The following is a 27,273-nucleotide window of genomic DNA, read 5'->3' on the forward strand; positions in this document are numbered from 1 at the left end:
GATTTATTGTTTATTCATTGATCTAGTGTGGTCATACATGTATACTTGCTTCACAATTTTATTCTGTGCGAACTGATTTCTGGGTTAACCTCTGCGTTCCAATTTGGAAAACAGCTCGTAACACAACCTTTCCCAAAAGACGTAAATATAGTTCCGGATATAACATTCCGTTCACGCATCTGTATTTCCCTTTATCACCTCATTATTATCTGTCGTTACATATTTCTATTTACGTCTTTAGCAGCTTAAGTAGTATAAGATGGGGCTTAACACTATGTATCTGCCTTTTTGCTTCAACTTACCGACAACCCAAGCATAGTAGACTCCATTCTGCTCAAGAGACAGATTTTCAAACTTCATGAATGTGTCCTTCCCGACATTTTGTAGGTCCACAATGTTGAAAATACCTTGCCGTGCATTGTCAGTGATGGAGCCTCTTTCAGTCTGAAACATATCACCAACATTAGGTCTTTCGATGGAACTCAGATTTTAAATTACGCTTGCCACAGAATAGATACGCATACTTGCTGCGACGGTCATCTATACTCACAAACTGTCCACGTCGATAGTTGCCTGTCATCTATACTCACAAACTGTCCACATCTATAGTTGTCTGCCATCTATACTCACAAACTGTCCACATCTATAGTTGCCCGCCATCTATACTTACAAACTGTCCACATCTATAGTTGTTTGCCATCTATACTCACAAACTGTCCACATCTATAGTAGTCTGCCATCTATACTCACAAACTGTCCACATCTATAGTTGCCCGCCATCTATACTCACAAACTGTCCACATCTATAGTTATCTGCCATCTATACTCACAAACTGTCCACATCTATAATTGTCTTCCATCTATACTCACAAACAGTCCATATCTATAGATGTCTGCCATCTATACTCACAAACTGTCCACATCTATAGATGTCTGCCATCTATACTCACAAACTGTCCACATCTATAGTTGTCTGACATGTATACTCACAAACTGTCCACATCTATAGTTGTCTGACATGTATACTCACAAACTGTCCACATCTATAGTTGTCTGACATATATACTCACAAACTGTCCACATCTATAGTTGTCTGACATGTATACTCACAAACTGTCCACATCTATAGTTGTCTGACATCTATACTCACAAACTGTCCACATCTATAATTGTCTTCCATCTATACTCACAAACAGTCCATATCTATAGATGTCTGCCATCTATACTCACAAACTGTCCACATCTATAGATGTCTGCCATCTATACTCACAAACTGTCCACATCTATAGTTGTCTGACATGTATACTCACAAACTGTCCACATCTATAGTTGTCTGACATGTATACTCACAAACTGTCCACATCTATAGATGTCTGCCATCTATACTCACAAACTGTCCACATCTATAGTTGTCTGACATGTATACTCACAAACTGTCCACATCTATAGTTGTCTGACATATATACTCACAAACTGTCCACATCTATAGTTGTCTGACATGTATACTCACAAACTGTCCACATCTATAGTTGTCTGACATCTATACTCACAAACTGTCCACATCTATAGTTGCCCGCCTCCGTGTTGTTGGACAGACCCACGTAGTACATCATCATGCCGATCTTGGATTCGAACCCACCCCAAGGTACATCTACGAAAGTGTAAGTGTTGACAAATTCCTTCATGTCGATGAAACCGGCTGAAACACAAGGTGATGAGATGTGTTCAGGCAGTGGTGTTCACTATCATGGATCGATACGTTATATATTGTCACACAGCAGCAGCAAACAGGAGACAAATGTTAGTAGATGGTTCACTTTAAGGTGTCTTTGTTAGTCGTCTTTGTATACGTCCTGACTAAGATTTGACAGAGTGTTACCAGTAAGTACCATATGATACTCTTGCTGCGTAATGTCTAATTTTTCTACATATATCAAGCTACGTGGTTCTACAATTTCTGGAAAAGTGAAGGTCTCACCAGAGACTCCTCCATCAAAGCCAACAGAGAAGCCATTGGACGTGACGTCAGTCCTAGACCCGGAACGGCTGTGTGCTCTCACAGTGAAGTAATACATTGCCGTGATGGGGGTGAGGTCAAGGTCGTAGAAGGTCACAGTCTTGTTGAGGCCAACGTTGACAAACGGCACAACGTTGTCACGTGTTTTGGGGAAACGGCGGTCAGTTCCAACAGCAACCTCGTAGAAAGCGACTTCTTGGTTTGAAGATTTCTCTTTGTCCTCATCTACGACGAAAAGGTGAAAACGCCCTTTATTTCGAAAACACAAGCAAATACATTTGAATCTTTGAGCATACAGCTTTGGTTTAATTATCTTATTGTTCTTTAATTCTTTTTATATTTTCTTCTTGAGTTCCTAGAAGAGTGACGGGAAGACTATCCTAATCTCAACATCTGTATGGAGATACGGAAATTAATATTGCACAAACATTATCTAACCAGCTTTTATTCCAGTTGACACGTCGTCGGTGATGCCATCGCTACCAAACTTGTCCCAGTTGGCGCTGACTTTATTTTTAGTTCGGAGGAACTCGAGGTCAAATCCCACGACATCTCCATCATTGACTTGTCCAGGCACCAGGGGGTCATCCTCGATGGTGATGCCGTTCGACCTGATGGTGTAGGTGTAGTCCATGGAGTTGGTCACCCGTAGGTACTGGTAGTAGCGTTCCATGTTCTGCATGCTCAGTTGGTCGTTGACGCCATGAATTCTTCCTGGAATTCAGAGCAATTCATTAGATCCACCACAACAAACAACAGAGATACAGCAAACTGGTGCTGAACAAGTAAAATATATTTTAGTTTTGCGTACCAAGCTGAAAACTTCAAAACATCAGAAAGGTATAGGCTCCTTATTAGTTCCGTCAACAGAGAAGTTCACAAATGGAGAACAGAACTGATTTTGTTTTTTTAACTGAGCTCAGCAATGAAAACAAACTGTTTTCAGTCCAATCATTGGCTATTGGGTCCTCGAAATACATCTGTGCAAAAGCCTCCAGTATTAAGACATGTGATCAGTGTCAGCTGCAATCACAACGCCCACCTTCTGTATTGAAGTACTCCTGGACCCTCAGACCGTCAGCCCTTTGTATTGCCCACGCATACTTGACCACTGGACACGGGTCACCTGACACGTCCCACTTGGCCCCCATTCGGGACAGACTTGTCTGGAAGTCACTGTAGAGAAACAAGGTCAACTACAAATTAGATACTGAATCATCTTTGCATATGAAGATGATGATATTACCTGACCCTGGGCGTTTTCTCAGTGTATCTTGTGGGTCCGAGTTGTTGGTATCATGCTTTGAGAGAGATTACCCTGAAGCTGTGTTTACAGACAACACTCACATGTCTCCATCGTGACTGTCGCCATCCCAGATTCCAACATGAGTGAGCGGCTCCAAGCCCTGACTGAGGTAGGACATGTAGATACCGTTAGATGTGGATATTGTGCTGAGGCCAGCTCCATTGGTAGCTTTTACTGTCACAAATATCTGTAATTTGAAATTCATCATTGGATGCGTTGTGTGTTCCTAGTAAATCCGAACTTAGTTTCCCCTGTGATGCTTATTATGGAAGTGATGTCCAGAATAACACATTACCTATCTTGTAGACATGACACAAACTACATATACAACTCAGGGATATCCCTTTTGTCAAGAGTCAAGAGTCAAGAGTTATCTAACCTGTCTCACTCCCTTCAGTATCAGGCCCGTGACTGACAGGTATCTCTTTGTGACGTTATCAGTCTCAAAGAACCCCCTCAGCTGTCCCCCTCCAGGTGAAGTGCCAACAGCTATCTCATATCTGGAGAAGCCAAAACGTCGAAATGAGAAGCACAACAAAGCTGTATATAGGTAAAATTGAAGAGAAGATGTTTCTCTTGTACTTTGATATAGTCTTATCATACAGGAAGTGCTCAGTTCTACATGTATCTGTGCAAAGCGGCTATCAGTTTACTTTATGCTTTCTTCCTGCATTACTAAAATACTGCGGGTTCAGAACATATTGAATGACTGTCAGCATGACGTACTTGACAATCTCCGTCTCGTCATCAGTGAAGGTCTGCCAGGCCACGTTGACAGTGGACAGAGACTCCTGGCACACCGCGTCTATAGCCAGGCAGTCTGTGGACATACAGTTGTGAAAGATGTAGTAATGTAACACATAGTGTACACGGTAGTAATGTAACACAGTGTAGGATGTAGTAATGTAACACATAGAGTACGATGTAGTAATGTAACAATCAGTGTAGGATGTAATAATGTAACACAGTGTAGGATGTAGTAATGTAACACATAGTGTAAGATAGAGTAATGTCACACATAGTGTAGGAGGTAGTAATGTAACACATAGCGTAGGATGTAGTAATGTAACACAGGGTATAGGATGTAGTAATGTTACACTCAGTGTAGGATGTAATAATGTAACACATAGAGTACGATGTAGTAATGTAACAATCAGTGTAGGATGTAGTAATGTAACACAGTGTAGGATGTAGTAATGTAACACATAGTGTAAGATAGAGTAATGTCACACATAGTGTAGGAGGTAGTAATGTAACACATAGCGTAGGATGTAGTAATGTAACACAGAGTATAGGATGTAGTAATGTAACACATAGTGTAGGATGGAGTAATGTAACACATAGTGTAGGATGTAGTAATGTAACGCATAGTGTAGGAGGTAGTATCGTAACACATAGTACAGGATGTAGTAATGTAACACATAGTGTAGGAGGTAGTAACGTAACACATAGTACAGGATGTAGTAATGTAACACATAGTGTAGGAGGTAGTAACGTAACACATAGTACAGGATGTAGTAATGTAACACATTGTGAAGGATGTAGTAATGTAACAGGGCAGGATGAAGTAATGAAACACATTGTGTAGGATGTAGTAATGTAACACATGGTAAAGGGTGTAGTAATGTTACACTCAGTGTAGGATGTAGTAATGTAACACATAGTGTAGGAGTAGTAATATCACACATAACAGAAGACAACAGTAAATAGTTAACAGTAAATATTTACTTAGGACATTTCACTTGTATGATACTATTCCAGAAAAAAATAAGTATTAACATAGATCCAGACCCGTTAAGATCCGGGGTAGGATAGGTCTTCAGCAACCAATGCTTGCCGTAAAAGGCGACCCTGCGACTAACGGGATCGGGTGGTCAGGCTCGCTGACTTGGTTGATGCATGTCATCGATCCGAATTGCGTGGATGGGTGCTCATGATATTAATCACTGGAGTGTCTGGTCCAGACTCAATTATGAACAGACCGCCGTCATATTGCTGGAATATCCCTGAGTGCGGCGTTAAACAACAAACCAACCAACCAATCATAGATCCAAGTAACTTGTCAAAGATAAACCGGTCAATGGAACCCAATCTCTGCTTTCTGATGCATGTCCACAGTTACTCAGTACCAGTAAAATAATCACATACATGATGGGCCGTCATGCTACAATGTATATCTATGTAGAAATTTATAAGTGACATAATGGTGGCGCCCACCTTCCTGTGTGTCACACTTGTAGGTGTTGAGTTTCTCGGTGATGATCTCGTCGGTGACGTTGATGATGTAAACAGACTTCAACTCCACCACAGTGCCCGGCGATGGGGGTGTGGTGTCAACGTTGATGGCGTTGGAGATGCTAGATGACGTCATTCCCACTTGGTTGATGGCCTTGACCTTGGCGTAGTAACTCTGACCATGTGTCACCTTATCCGCTAAGCCTAAGTATGAAAACGTTGCCAATTTATTACAAGCCGTTGTATTTTTCATTTTCATTATTGTCATGAAAATGTATTTTTTAGAGTAAAAATATCATTTATACTTATCCTGACTCATACTTATTGCTTATCTCTCTCTCTCTTCCGAATAGGTAGTGGAAACGTCCTGTGCTGTTCCCAAAGAACAGAGAAAACAGCTCACCCAAACGCACCCTCACTCTGCGCATGCGCACCGGAACCATGTGACCAAGCCCAGTAACTCATCACACTCTCTTATTTCCTACTTAATGGTCGAAACACATCAGTGGAAAGAGGGGAAGGCCGGGAGGGTACTCATTCGTATGAGTCAGGATAAGTATAAATGATATTTTTACTCTAAAAAATACATATTTTATCTTATCCTGACTAATACTTATTGCTTGAATCTCACAGTAGGTGGTGGGTTTCACCTGTATGTGTGATAAACGTCGATCTGTTCTATAAACCCCATAGGAACGTTGTTAATCTTCTGTGTAAATTCTTAATTGGGGACCACCTTCCTTTTTTGTGAGCAGCAAAATGGAAGTAAATCATATAGATTTGTGGATTTATAAGGTTTCTAAGATAAATCTTGTTCACCTTAAACGATTAGGGTGTTAAGAGAAGAGCAATAATCTTAACACAATCAATTCTCACCCATGTGCTGAATTACATAGTAAAATAGGGGGCATGGACTCTCAGTCGTTGGTTATGGAACAGTAACCTGACGTCAACAAGTCTACGTGATATTGGGTGAGTGTGATCTTCTAATGTCGTCTGGTAGGATTCGTGAGTTGTTGTGCCACAACTAATGGTCCGAATTGGTGAATACCAGCTAAGTCTTCTGTAGCAAGGTCTCTGAGGTAGTGATTGGCGAAAACTGTATCTGATTTCCAGAAACAGCCTTCCATAATAGTTGTTATGGAGCAGTTGCCGTGAAGTGCCAAAGTTGAGGCTAAGGCCCTTACTTCGTGCAGGTTGGAGGCTGAAGGGGGGTCCAATCCCGCTGCTCTGTATGCTCTGAGAATAACAGCTCTCATCCAAAATGAGATAGTTGTTCTGGATACCTCTGTGTGTGTATTCCTTAATAAAGGAATAAATAGTCTCTTAAAACCTTGTCTTCTAGGTTTAGACTTTTGTAGGTATAATCTTAAGGCTCTGACAGGGCATAGTGATAAATCCTCTGTATCCTCTGCATCAAGGACGGAGGAAAGAGCCGGAATGTGGAATTGTCTGTCTGGTTGGCCTGGTAACTGGTTCTTTGCAATAAAGTCCCATCTTAAGCCAAGGGGCGCTGATGAGTTGTTACCACTGTCAAATGTGATGCGATTGAAGTCTATCGCGTGGATTTCTTACATTCTGGCTGCCGTAGCTAATGCCAGAAGAAATAGGGTTTTCTGCGTCAGGTGTTCAAAGTCGGCCTGTTGGAGCGGTTCGTATGCATCACTGGTTAGGTGTTGTAGCACTATATTTAGGTCCCATGCTGGGGCTCTAAATCTTTTCTGTTGGTCCTCAAGTCTGAAGGATCTGAGTAGGGCTATCAGCTCGGGAACTTTAGTAAGTTTTATCCCGTTAGCCATTGTCAGTACAGAACTGATAGCGGCCAAATAAGTGGCCAGTGTCGAACCTTTAAGATGCCTTGTACTTCGTAAGTGACATAGGTAATCTGCTACTTGTGGTATAGTAGCTTTGGCTGCAGAAAAACCCTTGGATGTTGCAAACTGGTCAAAACTTTTCCATTTATCAACATAGAGATTCCTCGTTGATCTACGAAGTGCTAAGGAGACTGCCTTAGCTGCTCTTATGGAATATCCTCTTTTAACGAGACTGCTCTTGATATGCTCCATACGTGAAGTTCGTAAAGATCTGGTCTTGGATGGACCTGATTGGAGTGAGGATGTAGCAGTAGATTTGGCCAGTTTGGAAGTTTTAACATTGTATTCCCTGCTAGTTCGACGAGATCTGGAAACCACGTTATCGCCGGCCAGTAAGGCGCTACCAAAAGCAGTTGTAGGCTGCTCGTGTGTAGGATCTTTTGTAATATCTGTGGTATCATGGCTGGTGGAGGAAACGCATACGCGTTTAGTCCCTCTCATGATATTGACAGAGCATCGACTGACCAAGCTAGTGGGTCTGGCACTGGTGATACAAATGTTGTTATCTGATTGTTGAATCTGGTTGCGAATAGGTCTATCTAATGGGCAACCTTTTTCTTTTATAGCCAGTTGGAATGCTTCTGGGTGTAGCTTCCATTGTCGGTGATGGTTTGGCTGGTCTGGTGAAGGCGTCTGTGAAGGCGTCTGCTAAGACATTTGCCACTGCTGGTATATGTCTTGTTTTTATTTTTAAGTTCAGATTGTCTTCTAGCTCGTAAAGTTGAAATGTCAACTTCAGGAGGGTCAAGGTTTATATTGTATGCCACAGTTGAATTGTCTGTTCTGATCATCAGACGTTGGTTTCTTAACTGTGGGGCCCAGTGAAATAATGCACGGATTACTGCCTCACATTCCAGATAATTGATGTGGTCGAGCTTTTCTGCTTCTAACCATAGGTCTGCTGTTACTTCTCTGTTGAAGTGAGCTCCCCAACCTTGAAGTAAGGCGTCCACGAATAGGTGGTTGTTGTAATCCGGCTCGTTTAAACAAGTTCCTGCGCAAACGTTCGATTTCACTGTCCACCATAAGAGGTGTTTCCTCAATGTTTGTGGTAGTTGCAGTTTTAAATCCTGGTACTCTAGGTATGGATTTAGAAATCTCTGAATAGGGCGTAAGTGTAGTCTGCCTCGGACCGTCCACGCTTGGGCTGACGTGAGTCAGCCTAGTATCACTTGCCATTCGTTGACTGAGATTTTCTTGTAAATTGCTGTTGGCAAACCAGTCTTGATTTTTATCCACCGATCTTCTGGTACCATTATCAGATTCTGATTGGTTATTTTCGGTGGCTTGCGAGATAACGGGGATTTCTTGAGTAAAGTCGCCGCGTAGCCCTTCCTGGAAAGTTGGAAACAAATTCGTCTCCTAGAATGTCCCACATTCATCCAATATCTTGCCAATCTTCCGTCTACTGGGGAATGCTGTACATGGACGGCTGGTGGGGGGAGTTCCCTGTCGTTCAAAAGCCCATCTTCGCCGGTAATATTGCGAGATCACCTCGATCTGCGGCCGCGGTCGGCATCACGTGACGTGTCATGTGACTTGCGAAAAGCAGATGATTTCCCGCCTCTGTAGTTGTACGAGCGTTGCTCTTTTGTCTTTTTGAATGCCCGTCATATGGCTTTTGATTTGGGTTTTCTGCATGGATTGACGAAAAAATGGAATTCATAGTCTGAACTGACTTGATCAGCATATGATCTTTGGAGTCTTAAAGCACTTCTTTGTTGATTTTGCGTATGTTACCATTAAAAATGGTTGGAGACTCCCAGGGTTGTCTTAATAATTCTTTGGTATAGTATACCAATTAGAAATATTTATAAGACCTTGTCGCTGTAGTAGTGTTAAACCTGCCGACACTGAACTCATATGATCAGAAATAATTTCTTGATTTTTCGTTTGATTGACGAGAGCTGAAAGTAGTATTCTTTCGAGGTCGTTCTGGGGCTCATAGCGCGTGACAACGCTTTTCCAAAGAATGCATGTCTTGTAGTCGTATCAAGTTGTGTAATTTTCTTATCCTCAATGCGATAAGATTTTTTACTTTTGGAGTCTGACATGAGTGAGTAATCTTCATCAATCTCCGGTGAGCGAAGAAAATGCGACATGGCGTGCATGAGGAATTTCTTAGAATTAAAGCTCCGTATTTGAAGTCCTTGTGATTTCGTGGCTTTCGCAAGATTCTCTGCAATGTTGGAGATTGGTTTTATCGGTGGGATGGTTAGTGTGTCTATATCGTCCCCTTTGATACAGTATGTATCAGTGGGAGAAGAATTTCTTGACGGTGATGATATCGGCCGTCTATCTGTAATCCACGCCATTAATTCATGATCCTCATTAATTGAAGTGTAATTTTCCCCCGATGTGTCCTCATTTTGAGGGGGCTCGAACATATCCTCCTCTCTCAGAAGATAGGAGGCGTTAGGATTCGGAGCCGTAAATGAAGGCTGCGACATCTGCGAGCTATTGTGTGAAGAGGTAGTCGACTGCGTGCCAGGTTGTTTACACATTTGTTGTTGCATAGCCATTACGACTTCTTGTGTGATATTTGCTATCACATCTGTATTAACAGCAGGCGTTAGCCAAGTACCTGGTGTAAAAAAGGTAGGCTGCGTGAAGGTAGTTGGTAGTGTAAACGTTGAAGGCTGCACGAAGGCGGGAACCTGCGTGAAGGCTGCACGAAGGTGGGAGCCTGCGTGAACGCTGGCGTCTGTGTATACTCTTGTTGATTAATAGCCTGCGCGCAGGCTGGCGCCTGCGCGAAGGTAGGGGATTGCGTAATTGTTGTGTTGGGCTGCGCGAAGGCCGGTATCTGCGCGAAGGTCTGAGGCTGATTGAGGTATATATCGGTTGTATTTGTAGCCTAATTGGATGACACTGCCGGTTGCGCAAACCTCTGGGGTTGTGCGGACGTCATTGTCTGCGCGCAGGCTTTCTTCTGGCTAGAAGAAACAGCTGATTTTCTTGAAACCCCCTTCATGACTGCGGATGAACTCTGTTTATTCTTAGACCCTCTAGACGTCTTACTGGTAGACGAGGAAGTAAGATGACTGCATCATATTCAGCGGGGTAATTTGAATAATATCAAATCGAATTCCTCTGACGAAGGGCAGGGCGTATTCTCGCCTCTTCTTACTTTTAGCCGTCTCCGTGGATGATAACGAGCGTGATGACTCACGTCGTTTAAGATCCATCTTTTCCCTCAGCACTGCAAAAAGATAATTACTAAATACTATACTTATATTACTATAATACCACAGAAGATAATCCAAGCAAAAAAAAAATTGTTAAAAGGGTGAATTTTTAAGGAAAGCTTGGATTACGATGCACAGCAAAAAATTTCCAGCTGCCAAGATGGCGCGAAAAAGAGAGAGTGATGAGTTACTGGGCTTGGTCACATGGTTCCGGTGCGCATGCGCAGAGTGAGGGTGCGTTTGGGTGAGCTGTTTTCTCTGTTCTTTGGGAACAGCACAGGACGTTTCCACTACCTATTCGGAAGAGAGAGAGATAAGCAATAAGTATGAGTCAGGATAAGATAAAATTAACATTTTACATTGTGTCAAACATAAATCTAGAATGGTAATCACAATTGTTTTATAATGGTTGAAACCCGAAACACACAGATACAGTTATACGTTCTGTACCTGAGACTAGATATTTGGCAGCATGTCCCGGCAGTTTGACAGGTGCTATGACGTCCTCCAGCCCCTCATGGGAGCCTACAGCAAACTCAAACTCTACAACCTGACTCTCGGCATCGTAGAACCCTGTCCATGTGCACTCCACTGCAGATCTCGGCTGCATTTACAGAAACAATGTAAATGTTTGAAACAATTTCTTCCTCAGATAAAACCGTAACACACTATCGGACCATTAACTAGTAATGCATAATACATAATGTATAATTACTACAATAGCACGTTTTATCCTAAGGTCCATGTTATGGAATGAAAAACCTTCTGGTGTCGAATATTGAAAATTTGTGATTTGCAGAGCACTGACCATTGATGTGATGGAGTGAGAGTTTACAGGTGCACTCAGCACTATTCTCATTATACAATTGCTGCCTGTGAATAATCGAGTCTGGACAAAGCAAACTATTGCCTGAAACAGTCAGCCAAGTCACTGAGCTTGACCACTTGATCCCTATATAAGTCGGTTTTCAGGTCAAGCATGAAGAACAGGAGTCTGACCAGGATTTCCAGATTGACTTATAGGTAATACCTGAATGAAGCTTGGACATGTCAACACCCCCTCTGTTGGGGATGAGGTGTCCACCACAAGATAAGGGGAGATAATGCTGGCTGACAACCCAAGTTCATTTTCGGCTGTCAAAGTCAGAATGTTTGGTTTTCCTGAAACATATATTTGATACAACTATTTTAATATACCAAATTCATGCCAGCTTTGCACTGAACAGATACAAAATAAAACTCAACATTTGACAGAAACAAGATTTGCATAAAAGTTCGATGAAGAAGACTATTGGTGTCAGGGTATTTCATAGTTTGCAGTCTATCTTGTATTGGTATGGAAACGCCACCAATCATTCTTACTGCATTAGCGAGAAAATCGATCAGTACGATCAACGCCTACTAGCAAAATAGATTAACAGTCTTGACCCATCTTATAATTTGTTCATGCAATATTACCAAGCGCAAGAAGTTCATATTTAATTCATTACTTTATTCCTCATCACCGCCAGTTCTTACCATCAGTTGTGGGTTTGATGCCAGTGGGTAGAGACCCCTCGCCGGTCAGCAGGATCTCCACGTCAGTCCGGGGCTGGACATCCTCCCCGTGAGGGTAGGTCCCAAGAGAGTAGTACATCTTCTTGACTGGACTCTCACTGTCTGCAGCCTTCCAGGAGGAGGAGATGGAGTCCACCTCAGATTGGTACAGTGTCGTGGTGGGGGTCAGTCTGCTCTGGTTGTTCTCAGAGCCATAGCTGCGGGGGAAACAAGAACGAGCTTAGTTAGTGGAGGTATATAGAGTTTGAGACCGGTTTATCTAATTGTTTGCAGGACCATAGCTGCAAGGCGCACACGGACAGTTGACGTGCACAGCGTTTGAAGGAAATCTTTCTGGTTGTTCTGAGAACCAATACTGCGAGGGAAACATAAACAATATTTAGTTGACAGTACATAGCGTTTGAGACCAGGTTGCACTGATTGTTCCAAGAACCATACCTGTGAGGGAAACAAGATCAATGTTTAGTTAGTTGTGCATGTGTCTTTTAGTTGTAAACTGTTTGGGTAAGTCTGCTCTCATTTTCTCAGAATCATCGCTTCTAGTCAAACAAGAACAATGAGTAGTTAACTAGACGTTGTTGTGGTCAGTCCGCTATGGTTGTTCTCAGAGCCTTAAAATGTGGTTACGAGTGAAAAATGAACCATGTTTTGCTGATCATGAGGTACCTGTTTTTGCTGGGTCAGATTTCTCTGCTTGTTCTCATTACCATAGTTCAACAATGCTTTGGTAACGATATGTGATGTTTTGGCTACCTGTGTATCTAGTTGTTTTGTCTTCGATAAGAAACAAGCCTGCTCATTACATTCGGTCAGGCAGCAGAGTATTGATTAAACTTCTTTTTCTTCTTGATTTCAATCAAGCACACTTTGAAAATGACATATTGGGTGAGTATACATTGCTACTTAACTAAATAGCAATATCATACTTAATGAGATAGTTATTTTGGAACTGCCATCTGTTAACTCTTAACGTATTTGGACACGGTGTTGGCAATCCACAAGGGAAAAGTCCGAATAATGATTTGTATATGTGTCTACCTTTCGATGTGAATTTCAGGAGCCGTAATATCAACAGTAAATCCATCTGACGAAGATTCCAGGATGTTACCAGCGTTGGTGATGCCGCGGACTGTGGTGTAGTATGTCGTGCCGGATGACAGTGGGAGGACAGCCTGGCCAAATCCCATGCTTGCGATACCTGAAAATATGTTGTTATATATACTGAACAGCATTGAAAACGCACCACCATGAAAATGGATGTATTTTTATCCGGGCTTAAGTCATATGAAAATATATAAGTGAATGAGTAATATACGACGTTCTGGACGAAGCATGAACAAGAACAGCTCGTCAAAACACATTCCTAATTTTTTTGTGAGAGAAATCGCCAAAACGCAACAAATTGCGTGCACATCATGGAAAACGTGTTTCGTTTCAAGGGAAGCATGCAGAATAGGGCTATAAAAGACAGACTTTTAAAAGCCACATCACTTGTTGCTGCAGACGTAAAGGGTACTGACACAAGAAATGCCAAGATTAACAGCAGAGGAACGTTAACGTCCCTTGGGCATGCTTCAAGTTGCTACCTCAAGAAGAGTCGTTCCACAACGGTTTCAATGCCATCATTCAACAGTCCTCAGGCTACTGAACAGATACCAGAAGACAAGAACCACCAGAGATCGACCACGTCCGGGTCAACGTCGTGTAACTACACCACGTCAGGATCGCCATATTGTTCGTCGGCATCTTCGTGATCGTACACTTCCGGCTACCAGGACTGCAGCAACCGTACAAGGCCGACGGAATTGATCAGTGCTGACACCGTACGTAGACGTCGATGGGGGGGAGGGAGTGTCATGGTGTGGGGCGGCATCAGTCATAACCATCGAACAGAGCTCCATGTTTGTCGTGGAAGAGTAAATGCCCTTTACTACAGGAATAACATATTGGCAAATCACGTCATCCCATTCTTTCATCAGCACCAGGATATGCACACTTTCCAGCAAGATAATGCAAGAGCGCACACAGCACGTGTTTCAACACAGTACCTAGCGAACAATAATGTGCCTCTGCTTCGATGGCCAGCCCTGTCACCCGATCTATCGCCAATTGAACATCTATGGGATTACCAGGGTCAACGCCTCTCACGTTGTCTGCAAGTACAGAACCTGAGAGAACTTGAAGATACACTACGTCAAGAGTGGAATGCCCCAGAACACTATTCGCAGACTTATTCGATCAAAGAGAAGACGTTGCATGGCCTGTGTTGCTGTCAATGGCGGAGATACCAGATATTGACTTTTCATTTTAACCCTATGTGTCTTCCTTACACTGATGACGTAATTGTAATTACTGTGTGGTATTCCTGTTTCCTTTGTCGTCTTTCTTAATATTCCGTCTATGTCTGTTCTAATTAAAATCGGTCATTGCTCAAGTTGTTTTTGTAATATTTCAAGATTTTATGCTGGTGCGTTTTCAATGCTGTTCAGTATATTATAACAAGGAATTCTCGAAAACAAATTAGAATAAATCAAAACATAAATTCATTAATTCTGTAGCACGTGTATTGTCCAAACATGCAAGGATGCGCAAGTATGTTTTTCAGCGCTTGTCATGTTGCTGGTAAAGAGTAATGTAGGGTATTGTAAGGCATCGAACGACATCTGTAAAAAAGAATGCATGTGTACAATGTTTGGATTCTATTCGGAGGATAAGAATAAAATATTCAAAACCTTTGCGTGTCTGCAAATATGTTCAACCTACCATTTCCAGAAACATTGGTCTCTGATTCTTCATGCATGAGACCCGCCATGATGAACGGTTGCACCTCTTCGCCACCAGGTGTCGTGCCCACCGCCCAGTCATAGTACGTCAGACCGTGCTCATGGCTCTCAAACCCGGCAAACTGTACCGTCACAACTCCTGTGTCTTTCTGGTAGTCCATGTCGCTACCGATGCCCGTGAAGTTGTCTCTCTCGGTCAAGTCGGCGCCATCGATGACAATACCTTGGGATAGAGATTTACTTCAGTGTTAATGTATGAGAAAATGCAAAGATATCATATATACGTTTTATTTTATCACTAATCGATAGTGGCGACGATGACGTTAACGATAATGACGACGACAACGACGAAGCTGATGACAAATGTACACAAATGAAGATGCATACCTGCCTTGTCCTGGTCAACGACCCGGATGGGGTTTGATGTGATGACGTCACTGGTCAGATCGGCTCCGTTGCTCGCTTTCACAGACACGTAGTAAACTGGGGTCATCGTGTCAAGGTCGGTCACATTCAAGGTCAACTCGTCCATGTATTTGTCTCTGTCAGAACCAAAGTCCTTCCAGTTTAGGATATCAGTACCCCCTGAAAAATAGTTCAGAATATACAACCAACTAGATTGCGCGCACGTGTATGTGCTTGTACTACGCTGATTTTATAGTCCTTGCCTACCGAGAAACAACGCTACAGTTTTAATGTGGATACTCCACTCAGACACAGTATAATGTATACTGTTTCAACCAGTTCTCGTTTTATCCCCTTAAATAAGGGAAACCACCAGTACCATCTCTAAACGTATTTTGGTATGAAGCGACGAGGGAATCGAACCACAGACCTTTTACTCTGCGAGCAGTTTATATCAATTACATCACAGAGTTTCTTTAAGAATATTAGACTTTGGTTCTGACATAATTCCAGAACAAAATGGTTATAGTTAGGACAGCATTGTGTTCCTCATATTTGGGGAATACAAACCTTGAGTGGTTCCAATGGCCACCATGTACGACTTGATGCCACTCTCACTGTCCATGGCAAACCAGGTGGCCTTGATACCGCTAGGGTCGGACTGGATAACGTAGCCGTCTATAAACTCTTCTTCATTGTCAGAGAAAATGCCAACGTACACCCATTTCATCTGCAACGAATGAGGTTGGTGAAACTCCTATGAAATGCTAAATAATATAGTAATAAATTGAAATATTATCTAAACCCCCGTCGAATACATTCGATGTCTTTTTCCGTACTGAGGAGGCCACAGGCCTATAGTACATTTATAATAAGTACAGTCAGAGAAGTAGAGTCTATAACATAATATTTGTCCTGCGTCTCATTACATGATAAATGTACATAGATAAATTTTGTAAAATTAAGAATTTTGAATTTAACAGATATGTGAATTTAAAGAAGTTGGGATTGACATAGTAATATTCAGGTATATACTTAGTCCTCAATGTTGCATAACATGGGCATATAAAAAGAATATTCATCTTCAATGTCATTCAGGGCGCACTATTGATCATGAGAAATGCGTTCTTCTCTTTTAATAACCGTGTAACGCCAAGTTTCAATAAATAGATCATGTGAACAACATCGAAATCTTGCTAAGGAAACCCGGATTTGTTTCACATTTAAACAAGATAAATACTGTTCTGTATATAAATCCTGTTTTACCATTTTGTAATAAATACATTTGTTTAATTCAGATACAGGTTGAGACCAATTTTGTAAATATATATCTTTTGGTCTTTGTGTCAATATCTAATGAAATAAGAATGACATTGTATATTTTTTTCACACCATACATAGCCATAACTAACGGATAATAGCAAGTCTCTTACCCAATTTGGTTTTCCATGTTCATCAGAGACTACCATCATATTATAACTTTTTGGAACCTATTTGATGGCACATTCAGTACGCTTAACCAATATCTCATAATCTTTATATACAGTAAACAGCTTTATTTCTGCGCCGTTGAAATATTGCGAATACCACGCCAAAGACAATACTGCGATGAGATATTTTTGCGAGTTGCCGTGTTGAGATGACCTCTCGATTACCAAACAATAGACAGCTTCTCTCCGAAGCTAGTTAATCTGAGTTGGCCGGAAAGTTGACCGGAAGGGATTGCGACCAATTATCAAATACGATAATTGACTCAACTCAGTGTCATGACTGAGTTTGAATGCAAACAAAATTGTGGACAAAATTGCAAAGGACACTGACGCAATCAAGCGAGGCTGGAAGAAGGCAGGATTACTGTGAGGTAACAGTGACACTGACTGGTCTGTTTACACTGTCATTTGTGATGTATTGTGTGACCATTCTGCATTCATTTGTGTTTTTAACTTATTGAGTAACGTGTGGTTCTGGTTGATGATTTCAACATTTGATGACGTGTTGCAATGAATAAAGTATGTATGTATTATTTATACTTTTTTTTGCGTTTTTAATTTTTGCGATTGAGTCTCGTAAGCAAAACTCGCAAAAATAAAACGGTCGCAAAAAATTCCCTGTTTACAGTATATATATATATATATATATATATACTGAGTCAAATTAAAAACTTCACATTTTTAAAAGTAATCCCATATATGATATACAACGGACAGATTATCAGAGAAGGTAATTTTTAATCATTAATGTCCAAAGAAGGATTTTAATTAACGTTGGTAACCATAATTTGTTCCAAGCACCTACGGTATTCGGTAATAACATCAACAGTTGACATCATAAGTCCGAAGCACGAGAATCTGATGGCACACAAGTTCAGTAGCGTGTATGGCCACCATGTGCGTTGAGAACTGCCACACAACGCCTCCGCATGGACCTTGTAATGCTTGTGAACATATGATTGGGAAGACGACGCCATTGTTGCTGCAAAATGGTGCCAAGATCTTGCAAATTCTGTGGTTGGTTCTGGAGAGTGCGCAGACTTCTGCCAAGAGCATCCCAGGCGTGTTCGATGGGATTGAGGTCGGGAGACCTTGACGGCCAGTCCATGACGTTGACTCCCGCATTCTGAAGGAAATTCCTTGTCAAAATTGCTGTGTGGGGTCTGGCATTGTCGTGTTGGAAGATCAAACCGGGTCCATGTCCTGCCATAAAAGGCAGAAGTTTTTGTGCCAGTACCTGGTCGCTGTAAGCAGCAGCTTTGAGGTTGCCACGGATGACAAGAAGCCTGGAACGTGCATTGCCGACTTGATTCCAATTACTCTGAGTCCATCGTTAGTGTCGCTGTGCCCACAATTGACGTTGACGTCTGTGTAATTGAGCCAGAATCGGCCCGCAGTATGGCCGCCGTGCTTGAAGGTGAGCAGTTCTCAGACGGTTTCGAACAGTTTGCGCACTCAGTCTACCCCTAACCAGTTCATTTCTGGCTGTAGCCGTCAAAAATCGGTTACGGAGGTGACGTAAGTCAATCTGACGATCTTCTGCATGTGACGTCACACGTTGTCGACCTGGCCGAGGGCGATCAGCGGTGGTACCCGTTTGCTGTAGACGCGTCTGTAAATCATAAACAGTCCGTCGACTACAACCCATCGTCCTTGCGACTTCAGCTACGGACGTTCCCGTCTACAACATGCCGATGGCACGTTCACGTTGCACATTTGAAAGGCGTGGCATGACAAATGGCCGTAAAGACTTTTATTTTCTTGTGTTTTTCTTTTTTTGTTAATGACTGCTAACATGTATGACTGAAAACAAATGCGGTATTATGGCCACGTGACCAGTTGCACGTGAAAAACCACTTTTGCCACTACAGTGCTGTGCACATGATTTTGATCGATTCACCTGCACAAAAACGGGTGTTATCTGAAGATAATACGTTGCCATTACTGTTTAAATACACAATAAGGACCCACAATGATAACTGGTCAAAATGTTAAAATTTTAGGAATGTGAAGTTTTTCATTTGGTTCAGTATATATATACATTTGAAATCTGCCACGATCACTATGTACCAAAACATTTGATGTATTAACCTTAACACAAAGGAATTTCTTGCAGGCATATAAATGTACTTTGGCTCTTTTTTCAAGCTTACTGAGTCCCCAGATATCTGCTCCATATAGTATCATCAAACTTATCTTCAAATCAAATATCTAAGTAATAATTCCAAAAGTATAGATTTGTTTTGACACCAATAAATACCGTTTGAGCTTTCATCGATGCTTGATTTGTATGCATGGACGATGTAAGATGATTTGTAAAATATACACCTAAATACATGTACTTGTAGAAAGAGGTAGTTTCTAGGCGTCCCCCTTTGTAGAGCCATGTTTACTTTTTAGCAAGCTTCCCACCATTTTTAAAACAACGATCTGCGTTTTATCTTTGTTTACAGTTAATTTCCATTCATCACAGTATTATTCCAATGTCAATTTGTGTCTGTAAGCCGCCAGTAGTTCTTGAGAATAATATAATATCGTCCGCAAATAATTGCGTAATTGCATAATGTCAGAATGTAATTGAATTCCATTTGTACACTTATCTTGAATTAGTGTTCCTAATTCATTAATAAAAAATGGGAACAATAAAGGACTAAGTATGCAGCATTGTCTCACTCCAAGTTCACTATCAAACTTATCCGTCAATTCTCCGTTATTTCTGACTCACACTTTTACATTTTCATAAATATTACATAGCAGTTTGCTCATTTTACAACTCAGACCATGGGAATCCAAAGTGACCATAACTTATTTCGTTGTACAGAGACAAATGCCTTTGCAAAGTCAACGAATAGAGCATAGAACTTTCCACCTTTTGTACTTAGATAACTTTGTACGATTGTTTGTAGTATAAACATATTATCAATAGTTGTATATCTTTCTCTAAATCCAGCTTTGGCTTCACTTATTTTATCCATAGTATTACCTCAGAACACTAATCTCTTCCTAATGATAGATGTAAATATCTTACTGGATATGCTTAAAAGGGTAATACCTCTGTAATTATTCACGTTATTTATATCACCTTGTTTATGTATTGGGACGATAATACCAATCAACCTTAATTTGGAATATGCCCATTTTCTAATATCAAATGAAATATTAATTCTAAGTATTGAAGTAGTAAATCTGAAGAATGTTTAAAGAATTCAGGAATAGTATCATCTATACCAGCTGCCTTGTTACAATAAGGATTATATATGCTGTTAAAAATCTCATCCCTCATTGTTGGAGAATCAAGACTATCCTCGGTAACATTTTTGTTTGTATCATATCGAGCGGATCTATCTGGTACTGTAGGTTCTGCGTCAAACTGATCTTCAATGATGGGGCATAATAAAAACATTCTAAAGTGTAGGTACCAATCATTGGTGTTAATATTATTTCCAGATGCATGCTTCTTATTTACACTTTTGAGGATAGATCAGAATCTTTTAGAATCAAATATGTTATTTTCCAAACACAAGCCCCATTGGGACCGAGGTTAGAAAAAGTACCCAGTATCTCAATGTTTGTCGTCAGAGCCAACGTGATGTCATAATGCCTGATGGCGCGGTACGTCATATCGTCTACTGGTTAGTCAGACCCGGTGATAAAGCTGATATATTGCCGACTGTTAAAAACATAACTCTTACGTTAAAAAGCAAATACTTTCAACAAACTAACACATTTGTTCGAAATATGCGGAGAACTATCGCATTTGTGATCAGCTGTCTTAAAATAAGTTAGCCAACTCTTGCACTTAAATATAAGTTATGAATGTTACAATTCCTTGGCCACACTGCTGAGAGTTGCGTTCCTTCATAGTCATTGGATCAGGTGTTTGGTGTAAAGTGATGTTTAATCTAGTTCACACATTCACATCTGTGAGAGAATATAATGGATAACATATCAGTCCTGTATAACCATGCATACAGCGATGATAGACATAATAATATACGCCACCTCTTTACTGAAATAGGTTTTTACGTCGGATACTCTAACACTTTATAAAAAATGTACGTACATTGATATATTAACTATATTGATACCATTTGTAGATGGTCTGTATCAATAAGGACTGACGGCTAGTGACAATATAATTATTATTAAGACCTAAGTTCCATGAACTCATGGTTGCAATGTGACCCTGGCGTCATTTTACTGAAATGCTGCTGAAAGCTGTGTAAAACAATACTCACAGACCCATTTAAAAGGGATGATTGTGTAGCCTAGGGGTCATTTAAACGTTTGCTATCCATGCGTGGGACTTGATTACCTTCATCTTTTATATTAATTGGAGACAATTTAAATTGGACAAGTACTAAGTATTGGTACTGTCCGAGAAAACGTCTACATACTTAAGATACTGCACTTCCGTACGCGGGTTCTATTTCTTACCTTAGGCGGTGTATTATCAACAAGTACACCGTTTGTGTCGTAGATGGCGACGGCCCCGGCTCTGTTGACGGCCCCTACTCTCACACTGTACTGAGCGCCCGGTCGGAGACTCAAGCCAGACTTACTGAGACTGGTGCTGCTTGGGTCGCTGGTGATCTCCCAACCTTCTGGGCCTGTTTCAGGAGGAAATATATAGTTTAAGAGGCTTCCAAACATGTTTACTACACCACGTTGTACAGCGATAATCATATCTATTTAGGTATACACTTGACAAATCACAGGATTCAATTTTGTGTAAAACGAAAAGATATAAACATATTTTCAAAATCAAAAGTGGAGTGTTATATGATTCTGTAATATGAATCATGATTTCGCGTTACAAAACGAGTGAATGAGTTGTATCTTACGTCGGCATTACTGCAACTTGAAACATTAAGAAAGAAGGCATGGGTAATATAAGTTCCTTGTTGGAATGTGCTTTCCTTAGCTGCGCCAAGATTCGCTGGCCGTAGGTTTGAATACCAGATAGTATGCTCGTCAACACCATACACATGCTTATGTGTCATATGGGATGTCTCCAGCATTAAAATCTCGTACCGTGATATTAATACTTGAGAATTGTTCCAGCAGAATCAAGAACTTACATATTGGTCTTGGAGACATCATTATGAATTGATATAAGTATTCTGAACTTGTGCCACTCTTTGTTCGGCTATTGAAGTTATTCCTTAAAAGAGATTCTATACAGTTATAATACAAGATTACTAACCGGGGTAGATCTGATGTTTTGACCCATGGTAAAGCTCATACACCTGGTATTTGAAATGGTCCAACCCAGATTCGTCATCTTTAAACTGAAAGTTAGCTTCAACAGTAGTGCTAGATATCTGCAAGGAGATAACATGAAATATGTGTAGTTAATTAAAAATGAGTGGGTTCAGTTTAGAGCGATATTTAAGTTTTTTTATTGTTATCGTATCCTGATAAAGCATAATTCATTTACTTTTCAGAACAAATATGATGCTAGACATCTAGCAGATATGTACACAAGAACTATTTTTAATGGATGATGTAAACTTCTTGTTACTGGATAAACTCATGTTAATGTTTGGGATGACGTTCTTGCTGAGGAGAGCTGAGGTAGGGGATACACATACTAACAATGCCAATGTACATCACTAAAATTTGCTTTGATGCTGAAAAAGTAGACTGCAAATATCACCGATCCTAAACGAGTCATGTGACGAATATCGGAGACAAAACAATTTATGATAATCACAATATACTTATAATGTGGCGAACAGACAAAACAAAATGTGAGACTATGTGGTTACCAGTTCAATAATAGTGGAGACAACATATGACATCCAATGCATGCACTGTGATTAGGGTTACATATTACCCATTTGGATCACCGAATATTTGTTTTGTTCATGTCAATTATAAAGCCAGACCATAATGAAAGGTAGCTACATATATAACGCCTAGTTATTGTGGCTGTAAATGGTTTGCATAGTCCATGATGTTTGATTTTTCATTTTCACGCCACAGCCTCACCTGGAACTCCGCATCTTTGCTCTGTTCACGTCCATCACCTAGGAACACCATCCTGGGCGGGGTGAGATCCACAACAAACCCATCTGTTGTCTGTTCTACAGTCCCCAGGGCGTTGTTGATGGTTTTCAGCTTCGTCTTGACAACGTCCTGATGGTTCAGGTGGAAGCTGTGCCACTCGATCTGGCTGACGTCTTTGCCCAGAGTCTTCCAGTCCTTTACTACCTCAAAGTCGGGAGACAACCCTCTGGAATAGATAAACGTACAGTGTGGTGAATGTAGGGAAATAAGTAAGGATAAGATATATGGCTTAACAACGTCTTTATTACAATTAGGAGCAACGTTTCAGTGTAGGTTCTAACACCGTTTTCAAGCAAATGTTAAACGCCGAAATGTCGCTCCTCATTGTAATATAGAAGTTGTTCAGCGATATATCTTATCCTTACTTAGTACTCCAACTTCTAAATGCCTCTCAAAGAAGTTGGTAGGGAACGTTTAAACACAGCAGAGAGATGCCATAACATAATCGCTGTATCTGAGTATCATACTGTGGTGGGATATTCCAAGAGTTGAATACATGTACATTGTGTTCCAACAATCCTTCGGTCTCTTTTCAAGTTACCTCGTCCAGATTATCGACTCATAGATATGAAGGAATGACTTTGTGGTCATATATTAATAGACGTTCCCCAAATATCCCGCTGAAGACTATGTAAGCATAACATGATAACAATGTTCCGAAAGATCGTTTCATAAAATTAATACTAAATATTTTCTTCACTTACGTATACACTGCATATATGAATTCATTTCATTTTATAATAGTGCCACAATTACGAATAATATTATTCAGCATTAACATCATACACATTTATAATGACATTTCATAAGAACATGATTGAGTGTAGTATCATATATAGCACATGTTTCCTCAGTGATATACTTCCCACACTCTGATGTCTGACTCCGGGTTACTGTGGCTCTTCAGTAATTTCCCTCCCACTTACTTTGCTCTGAGTATCTGTACTGCATATTCTCTGATGCCTGACTCGGGGTCACTGTGGTTCCTCCACTGGGTTCCCACTGTGGCAACGTGGGTACTGAACTCAACGTCGGCAAAGCCGTCCCGTATACCGTCAACAACTTCACCCAGCACCGGGGGAGTCAGGTCCACGATCACTGGAATAGTGACAGTATTCCAGTTAAATCACAGTGTGTTGGTTTGATGGGCATGGGGTTGGGGTATGAGGGGGTGGGGTGGCGACTGATGAGGGCGGGGTGGAGATGGCGAGTGGTGAGCATGGGGATGGGGGTGGGGAGTGAAGAGGATGGGGATGGGGAGTGGTTGTGGTTGTAGTCCAAGATTCAAGGTCATAGATGAGTCAGAATACGGTGCTCATTATCTTTGGGATAAAAGAAAACTTTACAATCTGTCCATGTATCCGAGATATCTGAGATTGCATTGCATCCATCTGACATGGAAATTACCTCCATCTGACATTGCATTACCCTCCATCTGACATTGCATTGCATCCATCTGACATTACATTACCTCCATCTGATATTGCATTACCCCCATCTGACATTGCATTAACCCCATCTGATATTGCATTACCTCCATCTGACATTACATTACCTCCATCTGACATTGCATTACCTCCTTCTGACATTGAATTACCTCCATCTGACATTGAATTACCTCCATCTGACATTGCATTACCTCCATCTGACATTACATTACCTCCATCTGACACTGCATTACCTCCATCTGACATTACATTACCTCCATCTGACATTGCATTGCATCCATCTGACATTGCATTACCTCCATCTGACATTACATTACCTCCATCTGACATTGCCGATACGTTCAGCTGTTTGTGGCCAGCGTTGAATGCGGTGATATAGAAGCTGTAGGCCTTGCCATGACGGAGCATCTGGTCAGGGTCAAGCTGGACACATGTCTCGTGTGTCTTGTGGTCAAGACTGACCGGTTTGGAGATCGCTGTGTTTGTGTCATCAAGAACCGACAACTCGTAGTGGGAAATACCAGACTCGGGATCATAAAACCCAAACCAGTTTGCACAAATCTGGAATTAAAAGATCAGAACTCATTTTAAAGGGAAAAAAGGTTTTGGGCATAATTCATTTTCTGCAACTTTATAGGATGTATATCAAGTATAATGGAATATTAATAGCTAGCTATCAACTATTTACAAAGAACGTTCTTGTGAAGTAACGATCTACCTTCTCAGCATCCTTGGTAAAGTTGAGGTCAAGCCTGTAGACGGGTCCATCATAAACAATGCCTGGTTCAGGGGGTGATGTGTCGACTGTGATCGGATGGTCGGACACGCCCACTTTCATCAAATCAACTTAAACACACAATTAATATCGGATTTCTTTATAATGTGATATTTACAAAACGTTTGTGGTTGTTGGAAGCTTTTTTTTATACCATGATAAAAATTCATCTTCAGCAGCCTATGCTTGGAATAAAAGGATCGGGAAGTCAGATTCCGATGACCTGATATATTGCATGAACCCCTGCGCCGTATTTCGGAGGAGATATCGCTGACAGTGGAGTTAAACAATGAACAAACAAATTCCTGTTGGAGTCTATACATCGAGATGCTGACAGTTGTGCAAAAGCAACTTTAACTTACCTCACTAACGGCATTTCATCTGCATACAACGTGATAATGATATTATTCCACAATGAAACTTCGTTATAACTGACGGTGCCGTTTCCATTTAAATACCCGGATGAATGTGATTTTTATAAATGAAGAGATCAACGTTTGTAACAGCAATATTGTTTAATAATCAAGTCTTTAAGTTTCTTGATATCATTACAATGGAGGGTCTCACCCATGTGTAATGACTTTGGCTTTAATCCAGACATGAGTTACACCTTGGATCAGGATCGGGCGGGTGATATCGCCATCACTGTGTAGGAACCTGTTATTACAACTCACCATTGTTGATGACCCTGACCTTAATCCACACAAGAGTTTCACCCGGGATCTGGAACAGGCGGGGACGTCTCCTTCGCCGTTAAAAGATCTTAGATATGACTCACCGTTGTTAATCACCCTGACTTTAATCCAGACAGGAGTTCCACCTGGGATCTGGAACTGACGGGTGATGTCGCCATCACTGTGCGAGGATCTCTGCCAGTCCATGTGATGACAGTCACGTGTGGTCTGTCCCAGACACAAGTCCACTTCTTTGATGTCTGAATCTGGGTCACTGTGAATGGATGAACTAAAGTGTAATATTTATCACTAAATATTTAAAGGACGGTATTGTTATTGTTCAAATATCAATGGGTTTTATTATTTATATTTATTATAACTTTTTTATTATAGCAAGACAGCATTTGTAACACAAAAACCTATTACCTGGCATTATACTGTGCATTGATGAAAAAGCTCTCTTCATTGTAGGAGATGTTATAGATTTCATGTAGGAGTGGTGGCGAGTTGTCTATTCCAAGGGGCGTGGTGTGGCAGATTGTTGTCACCAGCGGACCTCCATAGTTAACCTTGTTCAAGGCCCGGAGTGTGATGTAGTATTTCCCATCTGAAACAAAATCATAATCATCTCTGAAGCAATCCCTAATGATCAGATGAATATCAACCCTGTAACTGAGTGAGTTCAATATTATTGAATTTAAAGGGCGATAAGAGCATTGAACATCACCATCGAGCTACGCCACACAATCACCTCGTCTTTTAAGTGATTTTTTAAGGTTTACTAACAGCCCAACTCATATTGGTATATACATCCATCTATTTTGTAAAGTTGTCTAGTAGTCTAGTGGTAGAGCGTCCGCCCGGAAAGCTGAAGGTCCGGGGTTCGATCCCTGGCCTCGTCATACCAAAAGACGTCTAAAGATGGTACTTGTTGTGACCCTGCCTGGCACTCGACATTAAGGGGCTAAAACAAGGACTGGTCGGCTCGGAGTCAGTATACTGTGTCTGAGTGGGGTATTCATGTTAAACTGCGGCATGGTATCTCAGTGGGCTAGCACTATTAATCGGCATCAGTCTGGATTAGTATAAGCAGCCATGCACAGACGTGCATGCACGTTGCTGTATATGTGCAATAACGCGACGCTAAAACCCATTTTACCTCTTGTGAGAGGCCAACCCTAAATTATTATTTTAGGTTATTGCGTTGTTATATTATTAAAAGGATTACACTTCAATTTTACCTGGGAGGGGGTCGTGAGGAGCTGGTACGGGGGAAAGGAGGCCAGTGTTTGTCCACGCTGATTCGTCAAACAGGTGTCTGTGAGGGTCATGATGAGGGTGGATCAGCTCCTCACAGATTTGTCTCCCCACGGTCCAGGAGTAGCCAAGGATGCCAGTCTCTTTGTCCATGATGCCGTCCCAGTTAGCTGACACAGGGACACATAGTCA

The 27,273-nt window shown here is 41.2% G+C and overlaps 1 protein-coding gene across 1 annotated transcript in view; it reads right to left on the minus strand.

Annotated features, from left to right (window-relative positions):
- The window catches only part of LOC124137715, a 48,843-nt gene extending 21,591 nt beyond the window's left edge, over nucleotides 1–27,252 (minus strand). Inside the window, exons 1-25 of the mRNA XM_048402764.1 lie at nucleotides 27,066–27,252; nucleotides 26,251–26,431; nucleotides 25,929–26,098; nucleotides 25,094–25,221; nucleotides 24,693–24,936; nucleotides 23,854–24,025; nucleotides 22,850–23,093; nucleotides 22,062–22,179; nucleotides 21,293–21,465; nucleotides 15,936–16,095; nucleotides 15,348–15,545; nucleotides 14,941–15,183; nucleotides 13,216–13,375; nucleotides 12,139–12,374; nucleotides 11,651–11,781; nucleotides 11,071–11,224; nucleotides 5,541–5,762; nucleotides 4,050–4,143; nucleotides 3,703–3,823; nucleotides 3,365–3,510; nucleotides 3,060–3,193; nucleotides 2,456–2,731; nucleotides 1,979–2,242; nucleotides 1,551–1,699; nucleotides 303–444 (exon numbers count right to left, since the gene is read on the minus strand). Coding sequence (XP_048258721.1) covers nucleotides 303–444; nucleotides 1,551–1,699; nucleotides 1,979–2,242; nucleotides 2,456–2,731; nucleotides 3,060–3,193; nucleotides 3,365–3,510; nucleotides 3,703–3,823; nucleotides 4,050–4,143; nucleotides 5,541–5,762; nucleotides 11,071–11,224; nucleotides 11,651–11,781; nucleotides 12,139–12,374; nucleotides 13,216–13,375; nucleotides 14,941–15,183; nucleotides 15,348–15,545; nucleotides 15,936–16,095; nucleotides 21,293–21,465; nucleotides 22,062–22,179; nucleotides 22,850–23,093; nucleotides 23,854–24,025; nucleotides 24,693–24,936; nucleotides 25,094–25,221; nucleotides 25,929–26,098; nucleotides 26,251–26,431; nucleotides 27,066–27,234 — 4,429 coding nt within the window. The 5' untranslated portion in view covers nucleotides 27,235–27,252. The remainder of the gene's footprint in view (nucleotides 1–302; nucleotides 445–1,550; nucleotides 1,700–1,978; nucleotides 2,243–2,455; nucleotides 2,732–3,059; nucleotides 3,194–3,364; nucleotides 3,511–3,702; nucleotides 3,824–4,049; nucleotides 4,144–5,540; nucleotides 5,763–11,070; nucleotides 11,225–11,650; nucleotides 11,782–12,138; nucleotides 12,375–13,215; nucleotides 13,376–14,940; nucleotides 15,184–15,347; nucleotides 15,546–15,935; nucleotides 16,096–21,292; nucleotides 21,466–22,061; nucleotides 22,180–22,849; nucleotides 23,094–23,853; nucleotides 24,026–24,692; nucleotides 24,937–25,093; nucleotides 25,222–25,928; nucleotides 26,099–26,250; nucleotides 26,432–27,065) is intronic.
- Between the last annotated feature and the right edge of the window lie 21 nt (nucleotides 27,253–27,273).

Source organism: Haliotis rufescens, unplaced genomic scaffold, assembly GCF_023055435.1.
Source record: "Haliotis rufescens isolate VD_foot unplaced genomic scaffold, xgHalRufe1.0.p SCAF_29, whole genome shotgun sequence".
Classification (NCBI taxonomy): domain Eukaryota; kingdom Metazoa; phylum Mollusca; class Gastropoda; order Lepetellida; family Haliotidae; genus Haliotis; species Haliotis rufescens.